Here is a 24,043-nt window from a genome sequence, read left to right as displayed (position 1 = left end):
TCTAAAGTGGAGGATGATGAACTTGGTCAAACCAAAGTTGTGCTTGTGGAGGACCAACCTCCTTCTCTTAACCCTACTCCTAATGCATCTCTTTCTATTCCTTCTAGTGGTAGTGATGATGATAATAATAACTCTACTCCTCATGACTCTTCTTCTAGTGATGAATCCATTACTTCTAAAAGAAGACCTAAATGGTTTAAATCTTTAATTCAAGATAGTGATGAATACTTAGCTAGAATGGATAAACTTCAAGCTAGGAGAGTTAATTATTGTAATTATGCTTTAATGACTACTATTATAAATTCTAATGATCCTAAAACATTTGATCAAGCTAAAAATCAACCACATTGGCAAAAAGCAATGAAGGAAGAATATGATACACTAATTTCTAACCAAACTTGGGATTTAGTTCCCTTGCCTCATGGTAAAAGTCTTGTTTCTTGCAAGTGGCTTTATAAAACTAAATTGAATGCTAATAATCAAGTTAGTAAATTTAAAGCTAGATTAGTTGCTAGAGGTTTTTCTCAAATTGAAGGCTTAGATTATACTGAAACTTTTGCTCCTGTTGCTAAAATGCCTACAATTAAACTTGTGCTTGCTTTAGCTTCTAGAATGAATTGGCCTATTCACCAAATGGATGTTAAAAGTGCTTTTCTTAATGGTGATTTACATGAGGAAATTTATATGTCTCAACCTCCTGGTTTTATTAAAGAAGGTAATGCACACTTAGTTTGTAAATTAAAGAAATCAATTTATGGATTAAAGCAATCTTCTAGGGAGTGGTATTCAAAGATTAATGAATTCTTTCTTTCTCAAGGCTTTATTAGAAGTAAAAATGATCCTAACTTGTATATTAAACATAGTGAAGATGATATTATAATTATTATCTTGTATGTAGATGATTTGATTCTTACTTCAAGCTCCAATACTTTGATTTCTGATATTAAGTTTCAACTTAATCAAAAATTTCAAATGACTGATTTAGGTCCTTTACATTATTTCTTAGGAATGCAAATTTGGCAAACCTCTAAAGGAATTTTCTTATCTCAAAGTAAATATGCTCAAGATCTCATAGATAAGTTTAAAATGAATGATGCTCATCATGTTTCAATTCCTATTGAATTAGGCACTAAGCTAATGCTTGATATGCAAACTCCTCTTGTTGATCCTACCTTGTATAGACAATTAGTTGGAAGTTTGAACTATTTAACTCTTACTAGGCCAGATATTGCTTATAGTGTTGGTTTGGTTTCTAGATTCATGTCTAAACCTCAACAAACACACTTTAAAGTTGCTAAAAGAATTTTAAGATATATTAAAGGAACAATTAATGTAGGTTTGTTTTATGATGCAAATTCTGATTTTACTTTAAAAGGTTTTACTGATTCCGATCTAGGTGGAGATCCCAATGATGGGAAATCTACTTGTGGTTATTGTTTTTTTGTTGGTTCAGGAGCAATTTCTTGGAATAGTAAAAAGCAACAATCTACCTCTCTTGGATCCATTGAAGCTGAGTACAAAGGATGCACTAATGCTTCCAAAGAAGTCTTGTGGCTTAGAAGACTACTAGAAGATTTGGGTCTACCTCAACACGAACCAACTCCATTGTATTGTGACAACCAAAGTGCCATTGCCTTGGCTAAAAATCCAGTTTTCCATGCAAGGACAAAACACATTGCTCTCCAACACCACTTTATTAGAGAACAAATTGAAGACAAGCAAGTTTCACTCCTCTATTGCAAGGGGGAAGACCAAGTTGCAGATATTTTGACCAAGCCACTTTGTAAAGAAAAATTCCAATTTCATTGTAAAAATCTTGGATTACAACCCATTGAAGGGTTTGATGTAAGCTCCCCAAGTAAAGCTTAAGGGGGGGTGTTAGAATATTTAATCTTTACTTAGCTTAGGTTTATTTTTATTTAGTTTAGGATATTCCTTTGGAATTCCTACATGTAATTTGTCCTCTAGTACATGTGTGAGGACAAGTCATTTCTTTTATTTTCCTTTATTAAGGAATATTAGATTTCCTCCATAAGAGGATGTGGACACATGGCACACACATTTTATGAATGGTGGCATTCATAGATTTGGGAGTTACTTTGTAACTCCTCTCCTCATCTCTATTTAAGAGATGCCTCCTCTCTCATTTCTTCTCAATGACAATATTGTAAAGAGCTTCTTGCTCTCTCTCTCTCTCTCTCTCTCTCTCTCTCTCTCTCTCATTTTTAGGCATTGCCTCATTCATAATATCACAAGGGGTTTTTCTTTGCTTTTCCCCTTTCAAAAGTTCTTGTGCCTCCTTCTTCACATTTGGGTGATGCTCCAAGTTTATTGCTTTTCTCTTGGTAACAATTAATTCATCATAAACTTTCTTGGATTAATTTTCCTTCCTTGCTCTTTTATTTCCTTTCAAGGTACATGAAGGAATTTGTGGGACTTACTCAAGCGGTCCTTCACTAGCCAAGAAAATCATGTGAGCAAGATACTATTGGCCATCCATGGAGGAAGACTCCTACTATATTGTCAAAAAATGCAAAAAGTGCCAAGTTCATGGAGACTTGATACATGCGCCAGCACAAGAATTGCAACCAATCACAACACCATGGCACTTTTGTCAATGGGGACTTGACCTTGTAGGTAAAATTCATCCATCTTCATCCAATAGCCACAAATTCATCATTACCGCCACCAAATACTTCACAAAGTGGATCGAAGTTGTTCCACTGACCCAAGTTACCGGCAAGTAGATCTCCTCATTCATCCTTAATTACATCATCTGCCAGTATGGTGTACCCATGTCCATCATCACAGATAACGGGCTTCCTTTCAAAAAACAGGATGTCCGTGAGCTCTGTGAGAAGTTTCACATCCAGCACTGCTTTTCCACTCCCTATTATCCACAAGGCAATGGTCAGGCCAAAGCATCGAACAAGAACATATTTAGAATCCTCAAGAAGACAGTCAATGATGCCGACCGTGATTGGCATGTTCAATTAAATCCAGGACTATGGGCGTATCGAACTAGCATTTGAACCCCTACAGGCGCAACTCCCTACTCACTGGTCTATAGCGTCGAAGCCATCCTTCCTATCGAGGTCGAGATACCATCTCTACGGGTTTCCTTGCATAATCTCATAGATGATGAAGCATATAGAGTATCACGTCTTCAATACTTGGAGCTACTTGACAAAAGGAGACAAGCTGCATACAATCACCTCAAAGCCTATCAACAACGCATGAGTAGAAGCTATAATCATCGAGTTAGACCTCATGCATTTGAGGTGGGTGATCTTGTTCTTCGAGAGAATCCTCGTAACCAACCAAACAGAGAACATCAGGGAAAGTTTGAATCAAACTGGCTGGGTCCATATGTTATCACTGTTGTATTTGGGTCTGGGGCATATCAGTTGGCTACTTCAGAAGGAGAACCGCTAGCAGATCCGATAAAAAACATGCACCTCAAACGGTTTTATACATAAGTTGTACAGAGCATCAGGCTCCAATAAATATCGGAAAAACACCAAAAACATTCAGATAAATGTCTTGAATAAAATACAAAAAAAAATCAAAATAGTAAAGAAAAATCATGCATCCAAAGGTGAACAACCACTCCGGTGGCACCTTGGGTAAGTGCGATGGTGAAAACCTGGCAAACAAGTGCCACTTGTAAAGACTATGGCTCCATTGTCTTTTAGACTTGTTGCAATCACATTTCTTGCATCCATTCATCCATCAGTCAAACCATGGCTTGTTATTAATCTGCAATTTGGGTTAGTACTTCATGTATCCTACATCCTTCTTTTCATAGTCCTGTCTAAACTGGGGGCAATGCTCTTAAACCTACTAATGGAAGTGGATTCTACATTACTTGTGATTCATTGAGTTCTTCATTTAAAATTGTCTCACAAAATCCAAAAACATTCAAAATCCTGTCTCATAAATACCAAAACATTCAAAAAACATCAAAAATCAATCAGCAACATGGCAACATAACAAATCCTTTGTACATACACCATCAAAGACAAACACCAAGCAAACATTTTGAGTTACTCAAATGATGACCACTTATCAAATCAACCAAACAATCAACATCGACACACAACTATCTTAACAATGATGCATCCTTCCTTACCCAAAACAAAGACATGATAACCTTTTCTTTGACAAGAAAATTCTGTTTAAGATATCAAGTACTTGGTCGGTTTGATAAGTTATCTATTCATTTATATCAGGTTCCTACGCTACTTTGGGATATCCACAAGTGATTAGAGTAGCCAGGATGGTTCTTAAGCATTTTTTGTGTATCTTCTGCGAATTATTCCAATGAAGTTCTGGGGCATGTACTAATGGTGTCTACGTGGGAAGTTCACTAAGCTACATGATCTTATGCAAAATACAGTCATGGATCACTACGGCTTGCTGACTATAGCGTATACCTTGACCATATGAGCATGAACCATTATGGAGGGTCCATATTCTTTGTTTATTTATTTATGCTGCTTGCTTGCAGGTACAATGCTCCAAACTTGGTTCCTACTACCTCATCCAAGATTGATACTACCATGCTCAATGATGAAAAATAAAGCACTATGGATCATCATTTCATCTCATCTGTTTATATTGCATTCCGTTGCATATCACCCATCCATTTGATCATTCATTATTCATATTTATGGTTTTTTTCTGCAAGTGTGAACAAGTTTAAATATGAGAAATTATTTAAAAACGAATTGGTCTTGGATACAATCACGACGGAGTTCTCTGATACATCATTAGTGCATCTGCAAATTCTCACCAACCTTGCATTCATCTATCATGAACACATGACATCATCATTTCATTACATTTAGTTGCATTTTAAATGCATCTAGTGCATTATCATTTACTTACATATAGGTTCATTACATTCATTTTTAATATTTCATTATAGTGCATTTAATATCCTTTAGTTGCATTCATTATCATGTACTTAGATTCGCATCGTTAAAATCCTTCATCGTCATTTAAGTTTGTTTACAATACATTCATATAGATTCCTTTAGTTACATGCATTTATTTATCTATCCATTAGTTAAGTTCATTCGTATATCCATCTAGTATATTCTTATACTCATTCATTTTATCTTAAAAAGCTTTCATTTAGGTTTCATTAAAATGCATTCATTATCCTTTTAATTGCATTAAGGTGTAGTTATTCATTCCCCTCTTAGTTGCATTATCATTTCACTTAGTCATATTTTAAGTCATTTAGAATCATAACAATAAACATTTGTCTCAACATTTGTTTATACATTTTATATGTGCATTCATTTAGAAATCATCACATAAACATTTGTACTTTACATTTACATAACTCATTGGATTCATTGCATTTCGTTATATCAAACATAACTGCATATCATCATTTTATCAACATAAACACAAGTGCTATCTATTTCATAGTTAGCCTCATTTCATTATGCATACATCATCATCATGGCATTACTTACATAAAAGCATTACAACCAACACATCATACATATATTAACCTGCATCCACATATTAGCATCACATTCATAAACATCATAAAATCATCATCATCACATACATATAGAAATCATCTCATCAACATATACATCTAGCAAGTAAAAACATATCGCTAAGCATAAATCATAAACTCATCATCCTGCATAAATCCATACATATCATCAACATGCATATCATCACAAAATATGGGATCTCCTCATATATCACATCGTATATCATCTCGCAAAAACATACATGTATCAGAGTACAGTGATGTCAAAAATATTGGCTACCAAGAGCCATCCAAGTCACAGTTGTTAGAGTAATTGGGTCTTTACTTGATTAATTAAACATTATTTGTTTAATTCTTTAAGTTTCCAATTATCTTTTTACACTTAAGCTAACATTAGGTGCATATAATTAATTATTTTAATTAATTATTATGTGCAAACCTAGGGTTTTCCCTTTTTCGGGTTTCTTGACCTATTAGAGGTTACTTTTTCTTTTCATTGGATCATCTTTTCAATATACATTTTTCTGGTGAATTGGAGCTCTCTTTTTTGGAGAATATTTTTCCTGTGTTTTTCTTGTTCTTCAGATTTTGCTTCATTGCTTCTCCTTGTAACAGGTTATTCGGCTTGCAGAAGATCTTCAGGCTACTGTGGGGTTGTATTTCTTAACTCCTATATGGTATCAGAGCTCAGATCTGCAGCTACCTGTTCCTATTTTTTGAGAATTTTGCATTTGAAGCAGATCTGGGGTTTCAGACATTTTTTTGTGTGCTTAGGGTTAAGGTTTTTTTTTTTTTTTTTTTTTTTTTTTTTTTTTTTTTTTTTTTTTTTTCTGAGCACTTTGAGCCTAAACAGACCTCACCATCGTGCTCAGATGACCCAAAAACCCCTATAGTCATATAAATTTGTCCATTTTTGACCCCTGAGCATCTGGGTGATTTATTTTCTCTCCAAGCCAGGCTGTATGGCCTTGGCACACAAATCGAAAAAAAAAATTTGCCTTTTTATGGCATGTAGGCCGAATTGTTTTGATTTTTCAAAAAAAAAATTTCAAAAAAAAATCAAACAAATCAAAAAAAAAAAACGCATTTAAAAAAGGAGTTTTTTATAAACCCAAATTGTTGGGTACCGGACTTGACAGTCCGGCGCCGTACGGAGCTGTCAGGCCGGCCCCACCCGACGCTCCAGCAACAGCTCTCCCGCCGGCGTGTCTCTCCGGGCCACTTCCCTCGTCGACCGCTGCTCCAGCTCCGGCGCTGCTCCCGCCGCTCCGATCGCAGCTCTCCCGCTGGCGTGTCTCTCCGGGCCGCTTCCCTCACCGGCCGCTGCTCCAGCTCCGGCGCTGCTCCCGCCGCTCTGATCGCCGCTCCCGCCCCGCCAGCGAGCCACCACCGCCCGAGCTACGCCACTTCCACCTGGCCGCGCCACCTCCGCCCGGCCTGAGTGCTGCTCCCCCTCTGCGCCACTTGCGCCCGACCCGAGCGCCACCTCCGCCCGGCTCGAGCCCCACCTCCGCTCGGAGCACCACCAGCCCCTCCTCTATAGTCTTTTTGAGAGGGGGTTGGTTTTTTGGGCCTAGATCGTGCATCCGGAGTCGGATTTTAGCGAACGAATAGGCGTTGGAAAGCTCTCAGCATGCTCTATTTAGATTTGTGATCTTTTTTCTTAGAATTTTCACCAGGTACATGAGATATCAGTTTGAAGTTTTTTTGCTTATGCACTACTTCCTTCTCAGTACTATATACTAGGGTTTGGGTTTCTCCATTGTGGGGGGTGTTTTTTTTCTCGCTTTCTGTCATTTATCTCAGAAATCAGGAACACCTAAACTCTCAAAACAAACAAACCCTTCTGCATCTTTTGTCTATTCTAAAAGATCACATAATAAAAACAACCAACAAGCAGGTGCAGGTGCAAAGTTTTTTTCTTTGTTCTCATGGCAGATCCTTCAGTTGAGTTGTTGACTTCACACAACTATCACACCTAGAAGCCCCACATCACAAGGCTTCTCAGGTCATGAGGGTTGTGGGCTACATTGGATGAGGTTTAGCCAGACCTTCACCGTCCTTATGAGGTTCTTATGTACCGGAACAAGCTGGATGAGGCCATGGGTTTGATCGCTTTGCATGTCTCCGACAGTCTTCTGTTTCACTTTGATGAGTTGCTTACTCCTCGGGATATGTGGTTGAAGTTTGATTCTCTCTTCGGGAGGGTCAATGAGATTCGGACATTACAGATTGAGGCAGAGTTGACTTCATTGTTACCTGATACCTTTCCCACTATTGAGGATTTTTTGAACAAATTCAAGACTACCAGATCTGTTCTTCAGGGATGTGGAAAGAACAAGATCGATACAGAGTGCATTCATTTGATTCTTTCGAAGCTTTGGGGTCCCTTTCAGTTTTTTGCCTTTGCTTTCTACTCCACCATGGATGGTTTGGGTACTAATTTCACCATGCCAAGCTTTGATGTCTTTTGTGAGCACTTGTCTCGTGAGCAGTCTCATCTTTCTCAGTTGGATATGCTCTCAGGCTCCAAAAACAAAGCATTGGTTGCTCAGTCCTCTAAGGAGAAGGACAAACAGAAGCAGAAACCGAAGCAGAAAAAGCCTTCTGCAGGTAGTGAGAATTCCTCCAAGCCTGCTCCTAAGTCTGATTCAAAACCAGTTCCTCCCAAACAAGGGAAATCTTCACAGTCCGGTGAGTCTTCCTCCAAGACTAAGAAGAAATCATCAGACACTTGCAGTTTTTGTGGAAATGACGGACATCCAGTTTCCAGGTGTTGGAAATGATTAGAGGCTTTAGAGGAAGCCATGCAGCAACATCACATTTCCTCACCTCAGGCGTCTTCTCCTTCCATAGGGAAAGGTCATGCTCTCACTGCTAGAGCTTCGACCTCTGGGTCCACTTGGATTCTAGATTCTGGTGCTTCTCACCATATGACACACACTCAGCAGTTGGTTACTTCTCTTGCCTCTTGTGGTATTTCACAGATTGCAGTGGGTGACTTAGTTCAACTTTCCGTCTTGGGTTCAGGTTCTGTCTCTTTGGATGGGGGTACTCTACAGGATGTTATGGTTGCCCCTGACATCTCGATGAACCTCCTGTCCATTTATCAGATTTGCCACTCTGGCTCTGGTAAGACAGTTGAGTTCTCACCACATGATGTGGTTATTCAGGACCTCCATGACCCTGATTTGGTTGTGGCTTCTGGTAGTGTGGATTCTGCATCTCGTCTCTACAAATTTGATGAATTTGAGCCCTCTTCGGGTACAGGTTCATCTCTCATAGCACATGCAGATTCAGTGAGTAAGCTTTGGCATGAGCGATTGGGCCATGTCAATTACCGATATCTTCAGCAGATGAGTACACAGGCACTTGTTCTTGGGCTCCCACAGATTTCCTGCACTGATGGTGTTTGTCATGGTTGTGTTCTTGGCAAGCATCACAGAGATCCCTTTCCAAAAGGGAGAGCCTCTCGTGCTTTGGCACCCTTGGAGTTGATTCATAGTGATCTCATGTCATTTCCCACTCCTTCTTTTTCAGGGGCCAAGTATGTACTCACGTTTATTGATGACTTCTCCAGACGCACATGGGTGTACTTTCTTAAGTACAAGTCTGATGTCTTTGATTCATTTCGAATCTTCAAGACATTTGTCGAGAAGCAGTCTGGCTGTTCTATTCGGTGGATACGTACAGATAATGGGGGGGAGTATGTGAATCAGGCTTTCAGAGATTTTTGCACTGAGCATGGTTTGCAGCATTAGTTTACTGTTCCCTACACCCCTCAGCAGAATGGTGTCGCTGAACGCAAGAACAAAACTTTACGGGAGATGGCGAATTGTATGATTCAGTCCAGGTCCATGGATTCGTCTTTTTGGGCTCAGGCAATCAATTGTGCCAACTATATTCAGAATCGGATGCCTCACAAGGCTATTCGACATATGACTCCTAAGGAGGCTTAGTCTCATGACAAGCCTGATGTTTCCTTTTTTCGGGTATTTGGTAGTGAGGCATGGGCCTTTATTCCTGATGCTCAGAGGAAAGCCATGGAATGGAAGAGCCGACCACTCATTTTTGTTGGCTACTGTGAGGATGTTAAGGCGTACAAGTTGTTTGATCCTGATTCCAGAGAGGTCCTGTTTCGACGGGATGTTCAGTTTGATGAGGGTCTTCCCACAGTGGATACCCTGACTCCAGTGTCTACTCCTCTACCTACTCCGGCTACTGCACCACTTCAGGATCTTTTTGAGGATGATTCTGATGATGGTGTTGATGCTCCACCATCCCCACCTTCACCATCCCCACCTCCACCTGCTCCACCTCAGATGCCCAAGTGGGCTCGCCTTACTGTTGCAGCGGCAAGTCCTCTGGCTAGTGACCCTTCACATACTCGTTGCACTCGTTCTCACACAATGGGTTCTAGTCTTTTGAGTCATGCTATTTCAGATGATCCTCAAAAGTTTTTAGAGGCGACAGGTCACCCTGAGTGGGATTGTGCTATGGAGGAGGAGTATTCTTCTTTGATGAGGAATCATACATGGGATCTCTGTCCTCTTCCTAAGGGCATAAAGATGGTTAGGTGTCGTTGGTTGTATCGCACTAAATATGCTGCTGATGGTTCCATTGATAAGTACAAGGCATGTCTTGTTGCGAAGGGTTTTTCACAGGTTGAGGGTATTGATTACTCCGAGACACTTGCCCCTGTAGCCAAGATGAATTCCATTTGCTTTGTACTCTCTCTTGCAGCTTCTCGGCGTTGGCCTGTTTTTCAGATGGATGTGAAGAGTGCCTTCTTGCATGGGGATCTACAGGAGGAAATCTACATGGAACAACCTCAGGGATTTGTGCAAGATAGTTCTTTGGTTTGCAGAATTCGGTGTTCATTGTATGGTCTCAAACAGGGCCCTCGGGCTTGGTATGAGAAGATGGACTCTTTCTTGCTCTCCATTGGGTTCTCCCGCAGTCATTTTGATCACACCGTCTACATTCAGCTTCTTGAGGGTGACATTTTGGTTCTTGTGCTATATGTAGATGATCTTCTCATCACAGGTAGCTCATCCTCTATGATTCAGCATATTCAGCGTGCCTTGATGGATCAGTTTGAGATGACAGATCTCGGTCCCTTGCACTATTTCCTTGGTCTTCAGGTGATTCAGTCTTCTGATAGGATCTCTCTCTACTAGCAGAAGTATGCTCTTGACATGCTTCAGCGCTTCGGCATGCCTGATTGCAAGCCTGCTCCCACACCATTTCAGTCAGGGGTTGTTTTGACCACAGCTTGTCCCACTCCTTCAGTTGATTCTACACTTTACAGGCAGTTGGTTGGCAGTTTTTTGTACCTGACTCACACCCATCCTGATATTTCCTTTGCGGTTGGTCTTGTCTCTCGCTTCTCCCATGATCCTCATGAGAGTCATTGGCAAGATACCAAATGTATTTTGAGGTACATTCAGGGCACTAGTTCTCATGGCATTCATTATACATCAGGGGAACCACACATTGTTGGCTACACTGACTCAGATTGGGCTGGTGATGTCACTGATCGAAAGTCTACTTTCGGCTTTGTTTTCTGTCTTGGCTCTGGTCCTATCACATTGTCTTGCAAGAAGTAGACTGCTCATGCATTATCATCTACAGAGGCTGAGTACCGCTCTGCTGTGCTCGCTAGTCAGGAGATCCTATGGCTTCGACAGTTGATGACTGAGTTTGGTTTTCCTCCTGATAGTCCCACTATTCTTTGGTGTGACAATCAGAGTGCTATTCATATATCCCGCAACCCGGTAGAGCATCAGCAGACGAAGCACATTGAGCTTCACATGCATTTCATCCGTCAGTTGATTCAAGATGGTGTTCTCATTCTGGAGTACATTCCCACTTCTGAGCAGGTTGCAGACATCTTCACGAAACCTTTTGCATCACCGCGCTATCTTCGGTTGCGCTCTATGCTCGGGGTGAAGGAAGTTGTCCTTGGGGGGTCTTTATGAGGCCTTCCTTCCTTCTTCTTCTTTCAACATGTTCTTCTATCTCTTTTTGGAGAGGAGTTTTTTCCCACTGGGTTTTCTCCTTTGTCTCCGTTTCATAGAGATTTCATTGTATTTGGGTACTTGATCAGGCCTTGTTGCCGGCACCCATCTTTCATGCTTTTAGTAGTTGTTCTAGGTTTTAGCTTCTCCCTAAGTCTAGCTTAAGGGGGGGTGTTAGAGTAATTGGGTCTTTACTTGTTTAATTAAACATTATTTGTTTAATTCTTTAAGTTTCCAATTATCTTTTTACACTTAAGCTAACATTAGGTGCATATAATTAATTATTTTAATTAATTATTACGTGCAAACCTAGGGTTTTCCCTTTTTAGGGTTTCTTGACCTATTAGAGGTTACTTTTTCTTTTCATTGGATCATCTCTTCAATATACATTTTTCTGGTGAATTGGAGCTCTCTTTTTTGGAGAATATTTTTCCTGTGTTTTTCTTGTTCTTCAGATTTTGCTTCATTGCTTCTCCTTTTAACAGGTTATTCGGCTTGCAGAACATCTTTAGGCTACTGTGGGGTTGTATTTCTCAACTCCTATAACAGTCCAAACTGACAATGTAATAAAATACATACAACTCTCTCAAATGGCACCACCGTCACCACCTTCTCCCCCACTACCTCCTGCACCACCTGGACTACCTCGCCATGGAGGACCCATCACACCACCACTGCCTGAGCCCGTCCGAACTACCACATCACCTCCCTAGTAGGACCCTGTGCTCCTACCCCAACTCGTACTCTCTCCCGCAGCTCCGTCAATCTCTCCACCGCATCATCTCTCTCTCGCAACACTACACTCAACTCTGACTCCCGTGCAAATAGCTGAACATCTCTAGCTACAACCTCTACCTCCATATCCTCCAGCTGATTCTGCAAAAATAATATCATCTGATCCTGAAGATCTCCTCCTCCCATCCCTATCGGATCCTCTCCTCCACCTGTAGCTCCATCTCCTCCTCTAGTGGCTCCCTCTCCCATATCCATAGGTGCCTCTCCCTCCCCCATATCCCTGTTGCCTAATCCGACTCCTCCCTGCATCAAAGGCCCCTGTGATAGTCGCAACGGTTGCTCGCCTCTCCCTCTCCGCTGTAACCGTCCACCTCCACCACCTCCACCTCCAAACCCACACCACCTCCAAACCCACCACCCCCACCTCCTCCTCCTCCATCACCTCCTCCTCCATCCCCTCCTCCTCCACCACCTCCTCCTCCTCCATCATCTCCCCTACCTCATGCACCTACTACAAATCTTCGACCCGCTCTCCTCCTCTATCTCTGTCTCCTATCATCCTGAAATGCCGGAATCGGCTCTGCCGGATCTGATATTCGTGGAATGGGATGTGCTGTAATGTACTGTGTATACTCATCTGACACCCCTGCATCTACAATCCTCGACCTCATATGTCATGATCTCGCCTATAAAGTCCGAAACTCTGCTAAAGCCTGCTCATATGGTAACACTGACCCCCATTGGAATCTCTCCCATACCACCTGTGCATACTCCCCTGACCCACTTGGCGATCCCTGCCTCCGCCCAAATTGCCTCATCACTCTGCCAAGTACCTGTCTCTCCACATTGTAGGTTGTCCTACCAATCAAGTACCATGTTATAAATACATACGACAAGGCCTCTGCATCATCATCCCAGGGCTCACACTCAATATAGGGCCTCCAGATTACTATATCTAGATCATCTAATGCCTGCCACCACCACTCTAACTTCCCTAGATGGGGCTAATTGATCATACCATCGTACATATACACATAGGGCTGATCCACTACCCTAAATCTTAGACTCACAGGTCGTGTCACAGGTAAGTGCTCCCATGCCCAGATATGCAGTAGAGTGATCCCAACTCCTAGCGAGATCGTCTCTCGGTACACCACCTCATGCAGCTTCTGATATAGGTGTGACAGAATGCACGGTCCCCATGCAAAGCGGGTCCCCTCAGTCATCATCTGCTCTATAACCTGGACCCAACCCACGACTAGTCCATGTGATCGTCGATCTGAGCATAGCAGACCCCCAACAATTCCTGATAGTACAACTGGAAGTGGCTCATATAATGTAGCTATATCCTCCCAGGCTACTGAGCCATCCTGAATAAACACATCCTTATCAAAAATCCGCTGCACAGCTACAGTCCCCCATGCTCGATCATATGTCACCAGATCCCCTGGGATAGGGATGTGTAAGATCCACCACACATCCTCTAGTGTCACAGTCATCTCCCTCATAGCTAGGTGAAACATACAAGTCTCGCTGTGCCACTGCTATCATCAAGTCGTGATTCGTCCAAATCACTGGCATATACATCACATCATACAGGCATGTCGCTGCAATGCAGTCAATCTCGACCTCCGTCAGCCGATCTCTCAACTGTTGTGTGGCTGGATGCCTCTCCCGCATCTGTAAGACGGGAAGATCCTCCTACACATGCACATAAATCATCATCATCAGTTGTTTTATTTCAAACTTTCTTAAGTTTAAACCTAGTCTATCATAAGATACTATGATCAAGTATCTTCGGGTCTTAACAGGTAAACAATCAAGGAACACCTAGACTACAACATACATTTATCATAATGACCTAAGTCTCAATGGGGCTGTTATGGTTCAAAACAACTAACCTATCCATCCATCCACCATCGACATCAGGAGATTATTTTTCTGACACTAAGGCATCTATTTTTCAGACAATAGTGCTACTCTGCTAACAATCGCGCTAAAACAACTACACACTAGCGCTCAAACGCCAATAGCGCTAGAACAACTACTCAACAACGCTATTCCAGGGCAATAGCGCTACAAGACTGACTCGATCGTGCTAAAACTTCACTAGTGCTAAAACAACTCTACGAATGCACTAAACCTTGCACAAGCGCTAAAACTACTATGCGATAGCGCTATAACGACACAATAGCGCTAGTTAAACTGACAACAACGCTAAAACACAATTTTAGTGCTATTGTCTTGACTCAACTTGGACGCTTGAAAACATACATCAAAAATGCGTAAAAAGAAAAAATTCAAATTTGCGTACCACTGGTCCGTAGTCATCTGGCCGCTGGAATCGACAGACTTGTTCTAGCCGATGATCTGCTATAGGTACTATCATCCTGACTGTTGCTCGCTCTTTCACCAAAGTCAATATCAGAGCTCTGAATCACTGTGGAGATGGATGCAAATAACCTTGTTTTTACCCCTTCACCCCCATATATACCCTTTACCCTAACCCTAATTTTACCTCGTTCATCGCCATGGTCCCCGTGAACTTCCAGCGCCTCCCATTTCTTCGATTTCTTCTATTCTTTCACCATTATTGCTATTTTCTTCTCTTCTACCTCCCCGCCAATTCTCGTTCTTTTTCGAGAGATCGCCCGATTTTTTGAAATTTTTTGGCCCATCTCTTGCGGGGGCATACCACCCATTAAATTAACATTTATGGGGCATATTTCTTCACACCTATTTTTCTTTCTTTGAAACGACGCGATAAACTGCACCGTCTCAAAGAGGGGCAAATGTAGTCACATAAATTTGCCCATTTTAATTAAATGAATATTTACTATTTATTTGATTAATAAACCCACTAGCCAACAGTTAATTAAATTAAAATTTAATTAATTCATTCTCAAACATTCTCCTATTAATTAAATAAATTATTCAATTTATTTTAATTAATTCATTACACCAAATTCACAATCAATTAAATGAATAAATCTCATTTATTTAAGTTAATCCCCTTTCCTTTTTTAAATAAATAATTAAAACATTTATTTAAATCATTAAATCCCCCCCCACTTGCATTCTCCTACAAATGCAAGTTGCAACCACAAGTTGAAATAAATAAATTTTATTTTAATTTAAAATCCTATTTTCCCTCACCCATCAAATCCACTTGCAATTCTAAATTCCCTTCTAGACCCTTCTAATCACTTTCTAACCATTCCTAATTAGCCTAATCCATCCCCTAAATATTGTCATATTCCTAAGCAACTTGGAGTCACTTCTCAAAGACTCCAAAGTCTTTGAAAAGAATTTAATGCTTTATGTGCCCAACAAGCTAACCTCTAAAGTCTTTCAAACCACTTATGGCGCTTACATGACTATTAATGGTTAACTCAACTCACCCACATGGTTAGAGACTTTACCTCTAAACTCAACCCTCATTTAACCCATGTGTTTTCTCAAGCATTTATTGCTTTGACCATGGTTATCCTCACTAACTCTTGCACAAGAGTTTATCCATTGGATAAAGGCATTATTCTTTGAATAATGAATTTATTCACTCAACTCAACATTAACCCTACCTCCGAAGTTAACCCTCAGGTCATGTCAAGCATTTAATGATTATTCCCTCTCCTCTCAACCCATCTTTTGTTGACATTTGTCATCCTGGATTGGGTTGAAAGCCCTCACATGGATCTTAAAACCCTTCAATCCTGACCCTTGTTGAGATTACTCAATCTCAACCATCCATTGCTCTATTTTACCTATAAATAGAGCCCATTTCTTCATAATCCAGATCCTGAAAACTTGTATGCATTTAACTTATAGTCAATTTTAAAGAGCATTATAATATAATCACTCATATTGTCATTTTGGACTAAAATTAATCTTAGTTCATTTCATAATATCTCATAGTTTAGTTTGTTTTACACTTGCATAGCATAGTTTAAAGCATTTCAATCTTAAATCTCCATAAGACATCCATAGTGCAAAAAGCTGCTGAGAGCTACACTCATTTGGAAACTTGGAGAGGAGAGGAACAAGAGAGGAGGAGCTACAAGCATGGTGGAAGGCATTTGGAGATGCCTTGTTAAATTTGTTTTCTTTGTAAAATGCTCTATCTTTCTTATAGTGTGTCTCTTGATATGTTTGTTTAGAATAATCTTTGGTTGTTAACACTAACTTTTGTTTCTTGTGTTCTTGTATGTGTTGCCTTACCATAGGTTTTCTAAATCCTTTTGCAAAGCATCAAGTCTCACATGTGCAATAGACTATTTTATGTGTTTGCTTGCAATTGATGTGTTTCCCTAGTGATGTGCTTCTTGATATGTATTTATATTATGTTAGGATGTATTTGGATGACCCTTGTTTCTCCATTGACACAAGGCAACAAAGGACTGAACCTATTTTGACATTCTTCTATTTGTATCTCAATTCTTCTATATGTCATAAATGTGTTTTTGTTGTAAATGTGCTTTTGTGTCATCTACTTGGGGATGACGCAAAGCATTTAGATCTCCCTTTTTGGTCTCTTCAATTTTGACCCAAAAAGATTTTTGTTTATTTTACGTGCTATTCTTCCATTGTGATCGTAGTTCCACTATGTTTGGGGGATGAGTTTAATTCAATACAATCATACTTGATATATATGATTTATTAAATGCACATATTGACCCTAGTTAGTGGATTCCTTATGTGCTTTTCTCTTTTTGTCTTGTACTCCATTTCCATTGATCTATCTTTACTTGGGGGAAATATTATTGTGATGACATGCTTGTCTTTTGGATGCATGTATGCTACCTTAAAGAAATTTCTCCCAGTAAAGTGTACACAGTCACTTTTATGTGGGGGCATACACTATATTCTTTGTTACACTTTGTGCACAAACCATGAGATTTTGTTTATACACTTTGATCACACACCATGACATTTTTGGTGCATACTGCAACACCTATTTCGTAGTCAATTTATTATTCAGATTATTTTGCAAATTGAGCCTTTTTCTTTGTAATCTTTGCATTGATTTTTCAATTCATTTTTTTCTCTCTATATGACTCATAGTAAGCATAGCTTTACTAGGCCAACATAATCATTCTCTCCCTTCTCTTTTTATGTTCCTCCTTTCATTTTGATAATATATTGATAAGATCCTAAGTCCTTGAGGACTTGGTGTGTCTTGCCTCTTTAATATCTTGATGAAAGTTTTTCAATGCTATTTTGTACTTTACCAAGAGTATAAGTGTAGGATTATACTCTTTCTAAAGAAGGGGTTAAATTTAGTGTCGTAAATTGTATCCTTATAAAATTTCATACTCACTTAGGCCTCACTTTAACATTTTGAAGTTTCGTGCTCTGATTATGCTTGAGTTTGCTCACACAAACATCAAAACTGCGATCCTCATTTTCTACCTTGTTGTCTGATCCTTTGTTCAACTTTGATAGGCTGGATAAGGGAACCCAAAACACCCATGTCCTTGGCAATTGGTGTCCCAAGAGCCCTTGTCCTTGGACAATGGCTCCCCAAGCACACTTGTGTAGGCTAAAAGGGCCAAATTTTGGACCCTTCAATGGTAAAAAAATGTAGACAAAAATTTCTTTCCCATGTCAATCTACTTTGTAAATTCAAACTCATTTCATGTGGTGAGGTATAAAAGAAAGCCTTAACCCCTCATTTGAGATATCTTTGCATAAAGTTTTCCACTCAATTATTCAAATTCAAGTGAGCAAACAATCAAGCATTTATCAATGCAGTGAAGGAGGTCAAGTATTCAGATTTCAAGCATTCAAGATGGCATCCATGATCAAGTTCTCATGAAGAAATTTATACATTCTTACATGACAACATCAATCCTTTCATGAAGACTTGAAAGCAAGACTTATGAAGGTATAACATTCCAATTCAACATTTCAATTTTAGATCCAGCTTTGGCCTTTTAAGGCATGCTTTCCATTTCAACTTTAATTCAATTATAGGGTTAATTCCAAACCCAAGGCTTGACCTAGGCAAGCCCCTATCAACCCAACAAAATTTTTCCCTTTGCCATGTGCAGGTGACAAATTCAGGAGACAACAAATACAAATTCGTCAAGAGCAGCTAGAGATGAACATAACTAACTTTTACTGAGGCGGGAATTGGAGGACAAGGTCGCCCTAAGCACCATTGATTGACACTTTTCAATGAAACTTCAAGGAAACACTTAGAGAAACATCTTTATCCCAAAAATATCTTTGTGGTCTGTATCTGAGGTTGGGACAAGGTCACCCCAAGCACCATTGTCTCGCATTTCGAGCCTAGATTTCAGACTCTTCCTATTTTCAGATTTGTACTTCATGTCTGCATGTCTGATTTGAGATTGTTGGTGCATGCTAATTATTGTCAAGTTCACATCTCTAGCTTTATATCTTGTATTCAATTTACATTTACATAGTTCATTTTCAACTCCAATTCAAGGAGTATTGAATTCACCTTGTGCTCAGTCCTTTTTAATCTAATTCAAGATTAAGCCAAGGGGATCCATTCTCCTTCTAAATGTAATCGTTGGATATAGGTTTAATTCCTAGTTTGCATGCATAAACTTGTGAACCCTATTTTCCATCATTACAAATGCAATAGTTTAAAATGTGGCAACATTATTTGTAAACATGAACCAGAAACATTGTTAATGTTGAACATTGTGAATAGTTTTAATTTTCAATCTGATTTAATGTTTATTAACTATAAAATATAGAAACAAATGCTAATTACTTATGTATAATAAAATATTAAAATTACATATTAAACTGAAAACATATCAATGTATTTAAAATCTTTTGTGCGATTGTTCAACAATTATCAAATAAATGATATCCAAAAGAAAATCAAACAATTTCTATGATTTGGTGGTAAAGGAAAAAAGATAAAACACTCATTTAAATGGAATTGGTATTGTTTAAATAAGGCTGAAGGAGGTGTAGTTTTAAATGACCTAGAAAAACATGACATAGCCTTAAGTGTCAAATGGATTCTCAAAGCATTGAACGGAAATGAGCCTTGGAAGATCCAAGTAAGGAATAATCATTAGTTAGCTACACTCAGACAAGCTAAAGCTTGGAAATTTCTTCCCCTATGTAAGTTTTTTTTTGGCAATTTCCCTATCTCCCTTGTTGGATCTAATGTATTTAAAACTTGAGAAAAGTTTGAGAGAAAATAAGAATTATGATAAAAAGAAATGGTGACCTTAAAGAAAAATTGCAGGAACAAAATCTACCCCTCTAGATCATTATGGTAGAATCTATCTCATAAAGGTAAACCCCTTAATTTTTTAGAAGGGTTTTCAACAAAATCCTGGCTTAAGAAAGGAATCAGATGCTCCTGTGACATTCTATGTAGTGATCAAATGAGATCACGAGCCTCCTTAAGTTTTGAGATTGAATTACTTCCATTACATTGAAGGACATACTCTATACTAAGAGAATCATGTAAAATCCTCTAGTTCCCTATATAGTGTGCTTTTGATAGTGAAATTATTGACACTTTCAAATAAATTGACGGATCTGATTTGCATAGAGTAAACATCGAACTTGTTTATAATTCCTTGATTGATGCCCTGAGCATTACCAAATATTTTAATAAGAGCTAGAATCTTAATATTTCTAATAGAGAGTGGTGCAAGATATTTAATTTTTTGTGGTCTAATGTGCTTGAGCCTGAGAAGGCATGTTTCAAATGGCTACTTATATTGCAAAAGCTATCATGTTCTTTTACCTCCACTAGTATGAATGATTTCACTATTTGCAAGAAACCTGAAACTATTATTAGGCATATCTTCTTTGATTGTTTTTATGTTAAAGAGGTATGGAATATCTTTTGTGATGAAATGGGGAGTTGGGCAACAAAGGTGGAGTTAAAGGATAGGAATTTTATTTTTTTGGGCCTTGTGAATGAAATGGGTAAATCTTTACATTTTTTTTTGGTTTCTTTTATTTACTAAAATACAATGTTCTTTTTTTATGGAAAATGAGAAACGAGGAATGGTTCCAAGGTAGTAGGAAAGCACTTATTGAGTCTATTAGAAGACTCATCTTTCATGATATTGCTATACAAGTGACTATGGCCATGGAGATTTCTTAAGAAAAGTTTGTCAAGTCGCTGAAGATTGATACAATGAAGGCCAACAAAATGGAAATAAAATATGCAAGACATTGTAAATTTAACAAATTAGAAAATTCTATTCTTGAGAGGCTAGAAAGATTTAAAAAAATATATATAATAAGAAATATCTGAGATGTAGAAGATTTGGGGCTACAATAAGGAGCAAAATATAATAGAAACCAAAGGGAGTTCATATTAGAGAAAGTGATATCCAATCAAGACTTAACTGATATTGATCCACCTCTTGGGTGGAATGACATGTACCAATGCAATGAAAGCATGAATTTTTGATTGACAGATTTTTGTTTAAAAAAATATTTTAATTTTTATATCAACTACAATATACTCTAAAGATCTTGTACAATCTTATCACTTATTGTATAGGGCTTGCATGACCAACTATAATAGATCAATATTCCTTTTTAGCATTATTTTTTTGTGACCATGCGTGGTCTATATACATTAGGTAGGATTATCTCTGCGATATAGATGAGGTCATAAATGGGGGAGAACTAAGACTCAAATCTGTGACGATCACAATGACTCAAAAAGAGTTTGAACCTTCGTGATCACAACATCACCACCACCACTTAACCAACATACTATAGAAAGAACCCAACAAAATAATGATTAATATTAATAAATATATTTTTCATTAATCTATTAATAATATAAAATAAAATTAATCTAATAACTTAAAATATTATTTTATAATTAAAAAAGCTAAATATTTTAATCACATAGAATCTTTAGTTTCTAGTTTTAATTCATTTATTCATAGAGTAACTATATTAATCATTAATTTTATTCAATTTTTATCATTAATAAATTACATTATCCTATACAAAAGAAATTTAATTATAAATTGTAATAATTATTATTTTATTATAATATAACTATAAGGATAAGAATACATATAATATAACATAGTGTAGTGTAGTGTAGCATAGCATTAGTATGTTAGGGGTAAAGTTTAGGTAGGGTTAAAATTGCTTTTACAATTAGTATACTTGTTCAACTAAGGTTAGGGTTCTATTATCATTACAATTTAGATTGTTAATTTAGAATAATAATAGCATAATAAAGCATTCTGTTAATTTTGGTATCTTTTACAAAACAAAATTTAAATATAAATATGCTATTATATATATCATTGTATAATTTTTTATAAGAATATTTTAAAAAGTTTAAAATAATAACCAAAACTATATATGTGTGTGATATCTCTATAATTTTCAATTTTCAATTTTCAAATTTCAAATTTTGATTTAATTTATTAATAAATAAATTTTGTTTAATATTAATTAAACTATTACATTAATAGACAATTGAAAACTTAAACTTAAAAACATTTATATTATTAGAGCCCAAATATTCAATTTTAAATTAAATTTCCTATAAAATAATCCATGCTATATTAATTTCAAAGATATTTTATCTTACTTTATTTTGTTTATTTATTTTGAATAATCAAAATAATGTTAATATTATTATTTTATATTTCAAGCTTTAAATAAAGATAATTAAAAAAATACACTAAATATTAGAAAAGAGAAACTATCTTTAATAATATTCTCATGTTCTCATGGGAAATAAAAGTTTAAAAAATAAAATAAATAAATAATATAAAGTAATTTTCACTTAAAATAATAAATCTAATATCAATTTTATTGGAGATGACCCCACAACGCAACAGTTAAGTGCAAGCCTCCTACATGGGAGGTCTTGGGTTCGAACATGTTTGAACCCCTGTTGTTTGGTAGGCATGTGCGCAAGTGACGTACAATAGTGGTGGTGTCTGAGAGATAAGGTGTCAAGGCGGATTGGAGGAATAAGGTTTGAGCCTCTGTTGGAGAGATAAGGAGTCAGCGGAATTTCAGCCTCTTACCAAGCAAAAAAAATAAAATCAATTTTATCTAATAATAAAATCTTTATTTAAAAAACTTATTTTATTCTTTCTTTTCTTTTCTTTTATTATTTAAGATTTTTTTTTGAATAAAAATGACAAAGTTTAGATATTATGATTATGATTATCATTTTTACCATTCATGGTTAAGACTTGCACCCTCATGACTACATAGGGATAATAACAAGTCGCATGAACATAATCTCCATAAAATGCAACAAAAGAAATTATTTAATTTTATTAAACACCACAATGAAGAATCAATGTTACATGGATCACTCAACGAAATAAAAGAATGTTACATTGATCATTCAACAAAATGAGGCAAACTTTCAAATAGAATCCGTTTTCTTCTTCAAGACTGCTCTACCAGATGTGTCTTTCTCAAAAAGTCTATCAATGAGTTCATCCCAATTTGTCTTTCTCGTAGCAATGTGTTCATTTGAGGCAGGTTCCCCAGCTGATGCTAAATTCTCCTCTTCATCCAAAACAATTTCATCCTTTCTTTTAATTTCTCTGTCATCAGATGATGAGAAAGCATGGGGTATTTGTAGGGTAGCAGCCCTCTCAAGCGCATTCTTGTGTTCTTCCTTGTGTTCTTTCACCATTGACTCTTTTCTTTCCATCTTTTGTCTGGAAGGAACCTCCATAGGTTGCTCTTTTTCCTTCATGAGCTGCGAGATAAATTGCAAAACTCTGTACTTAGAAGCAAGAATTAAAAACAAATCAAACCATTCCATATGATTAGGATCATCTCATAATTACCAATATGTTCTACAACATTCAAATGGAGATTATGACAAAGCATGATTGTTAAGTCACATGAATGTTATGCCACCATTCTTTAGCTAAGCACAACTTTATACACATGGAAGTGCTGTACTGAGCTATTTGGATATAAATACCATATTTGAATACTTTAGTCATCGAATGATTTCATAGTCATCGAATTTGACAAGGACACTTCCTCTGCTAGTGGATACTGAGTTCAATGTACCAAAATGTAGCTTACAATCTTGAAGAGCATGCAACCCTTAGAATGTGCTAATTAGTGACAGAAGGTGGATATCACTCCTACTGTAATACCATCATTTGAACATTTGAATATTGTATTGGTTTTTATGTTTTGGATAATGCCCATATATGAGATTTGTTTTTTCAACACAAAAGGGGTAAAAATTTATTAAACACAAAAGAGAGTTATAATGAAAGAATGACCAACAGCCCAACAAAGAACAATCAATTACACATTCTTATACTCCACAACTAATTGCTCTAATATATGAGATAAATTCAAAGTCAAATGTCCCCTATCCACAACATTTCAACCTTGCATTCGATCAGATGCCCATTTGGCCAGGCAATCCCCTACTCTATTCCACTCCCTAGGAATATGAGAAAAGGTATCAGATTCTAATGATCTACTCAAACTTAGAATCTATCTAATAACCACAGCTAATTCAACATATTTGTAAATGTTATTCAATTCTCAATTCAAAATGCAAGTTATATTCTAGTTTATCTTTACTTTTATCTATGTATTATCTATTTAATATGATAAATCTGATTATCTTCTTTTATATTGCAGGTGAGAGGAGCATTTATTGATTTTGATGTCCTTCTCACAAATGCCGATTGATATGTATATGCAAGCAGGGAGGATCAAGCAATGCCTTGACCGGTCATGTCTTTTAGACATGACCGATCAAGACATTACTTGATCGCACCCTTTG

General features: G+C 37.6%; 1 protein-coding gene across 1 annotated transcript in view; it reads right to left on the bottom strand.

The window, feature by feature from the left end:
• Positions 1-22,523: 22,523 nt before the first annotated feature.
• LOC131041590 (uncharacterized) overlaps positions 22,524-24,043 on the bottom strand; it is a 76,627-nt gene continuing 75,107 nt past the window's right edge. Inside the window, exon 5 of the mRNA XM_057974724.2 lies at positions 22,524-22,984. Coding sequence (XP_057830707.2) covers positions 22,643-22,984 — 342 coding nt within the window. The 3' untranslated portion in view covers positions 22,524-22,642. The remainder of the gene's footprint in view (positions 22,985-24,043) is intronic.

The sequence above is a fragment of the Cryptomeria japonica genome, chromosome 8, assembly GCF_030272615.1.
Source record: "Cryptomeria japonica chromosome 8, Sugi_1.0, whole genome shotgun sequence".
Classification (NCBI taxonomy): domain Eukaryota; kingdom Viridiplantae; phylum Streptophyta; class Pinopsida; order Cupressales; family Cupressaceae; genus Cryptomeria; species Cryptomeria japonica.
Note: the sequence above shows the minus strand (reverse complement) of the source record. Positions and strands in the feature narration are given on the sequence as shown.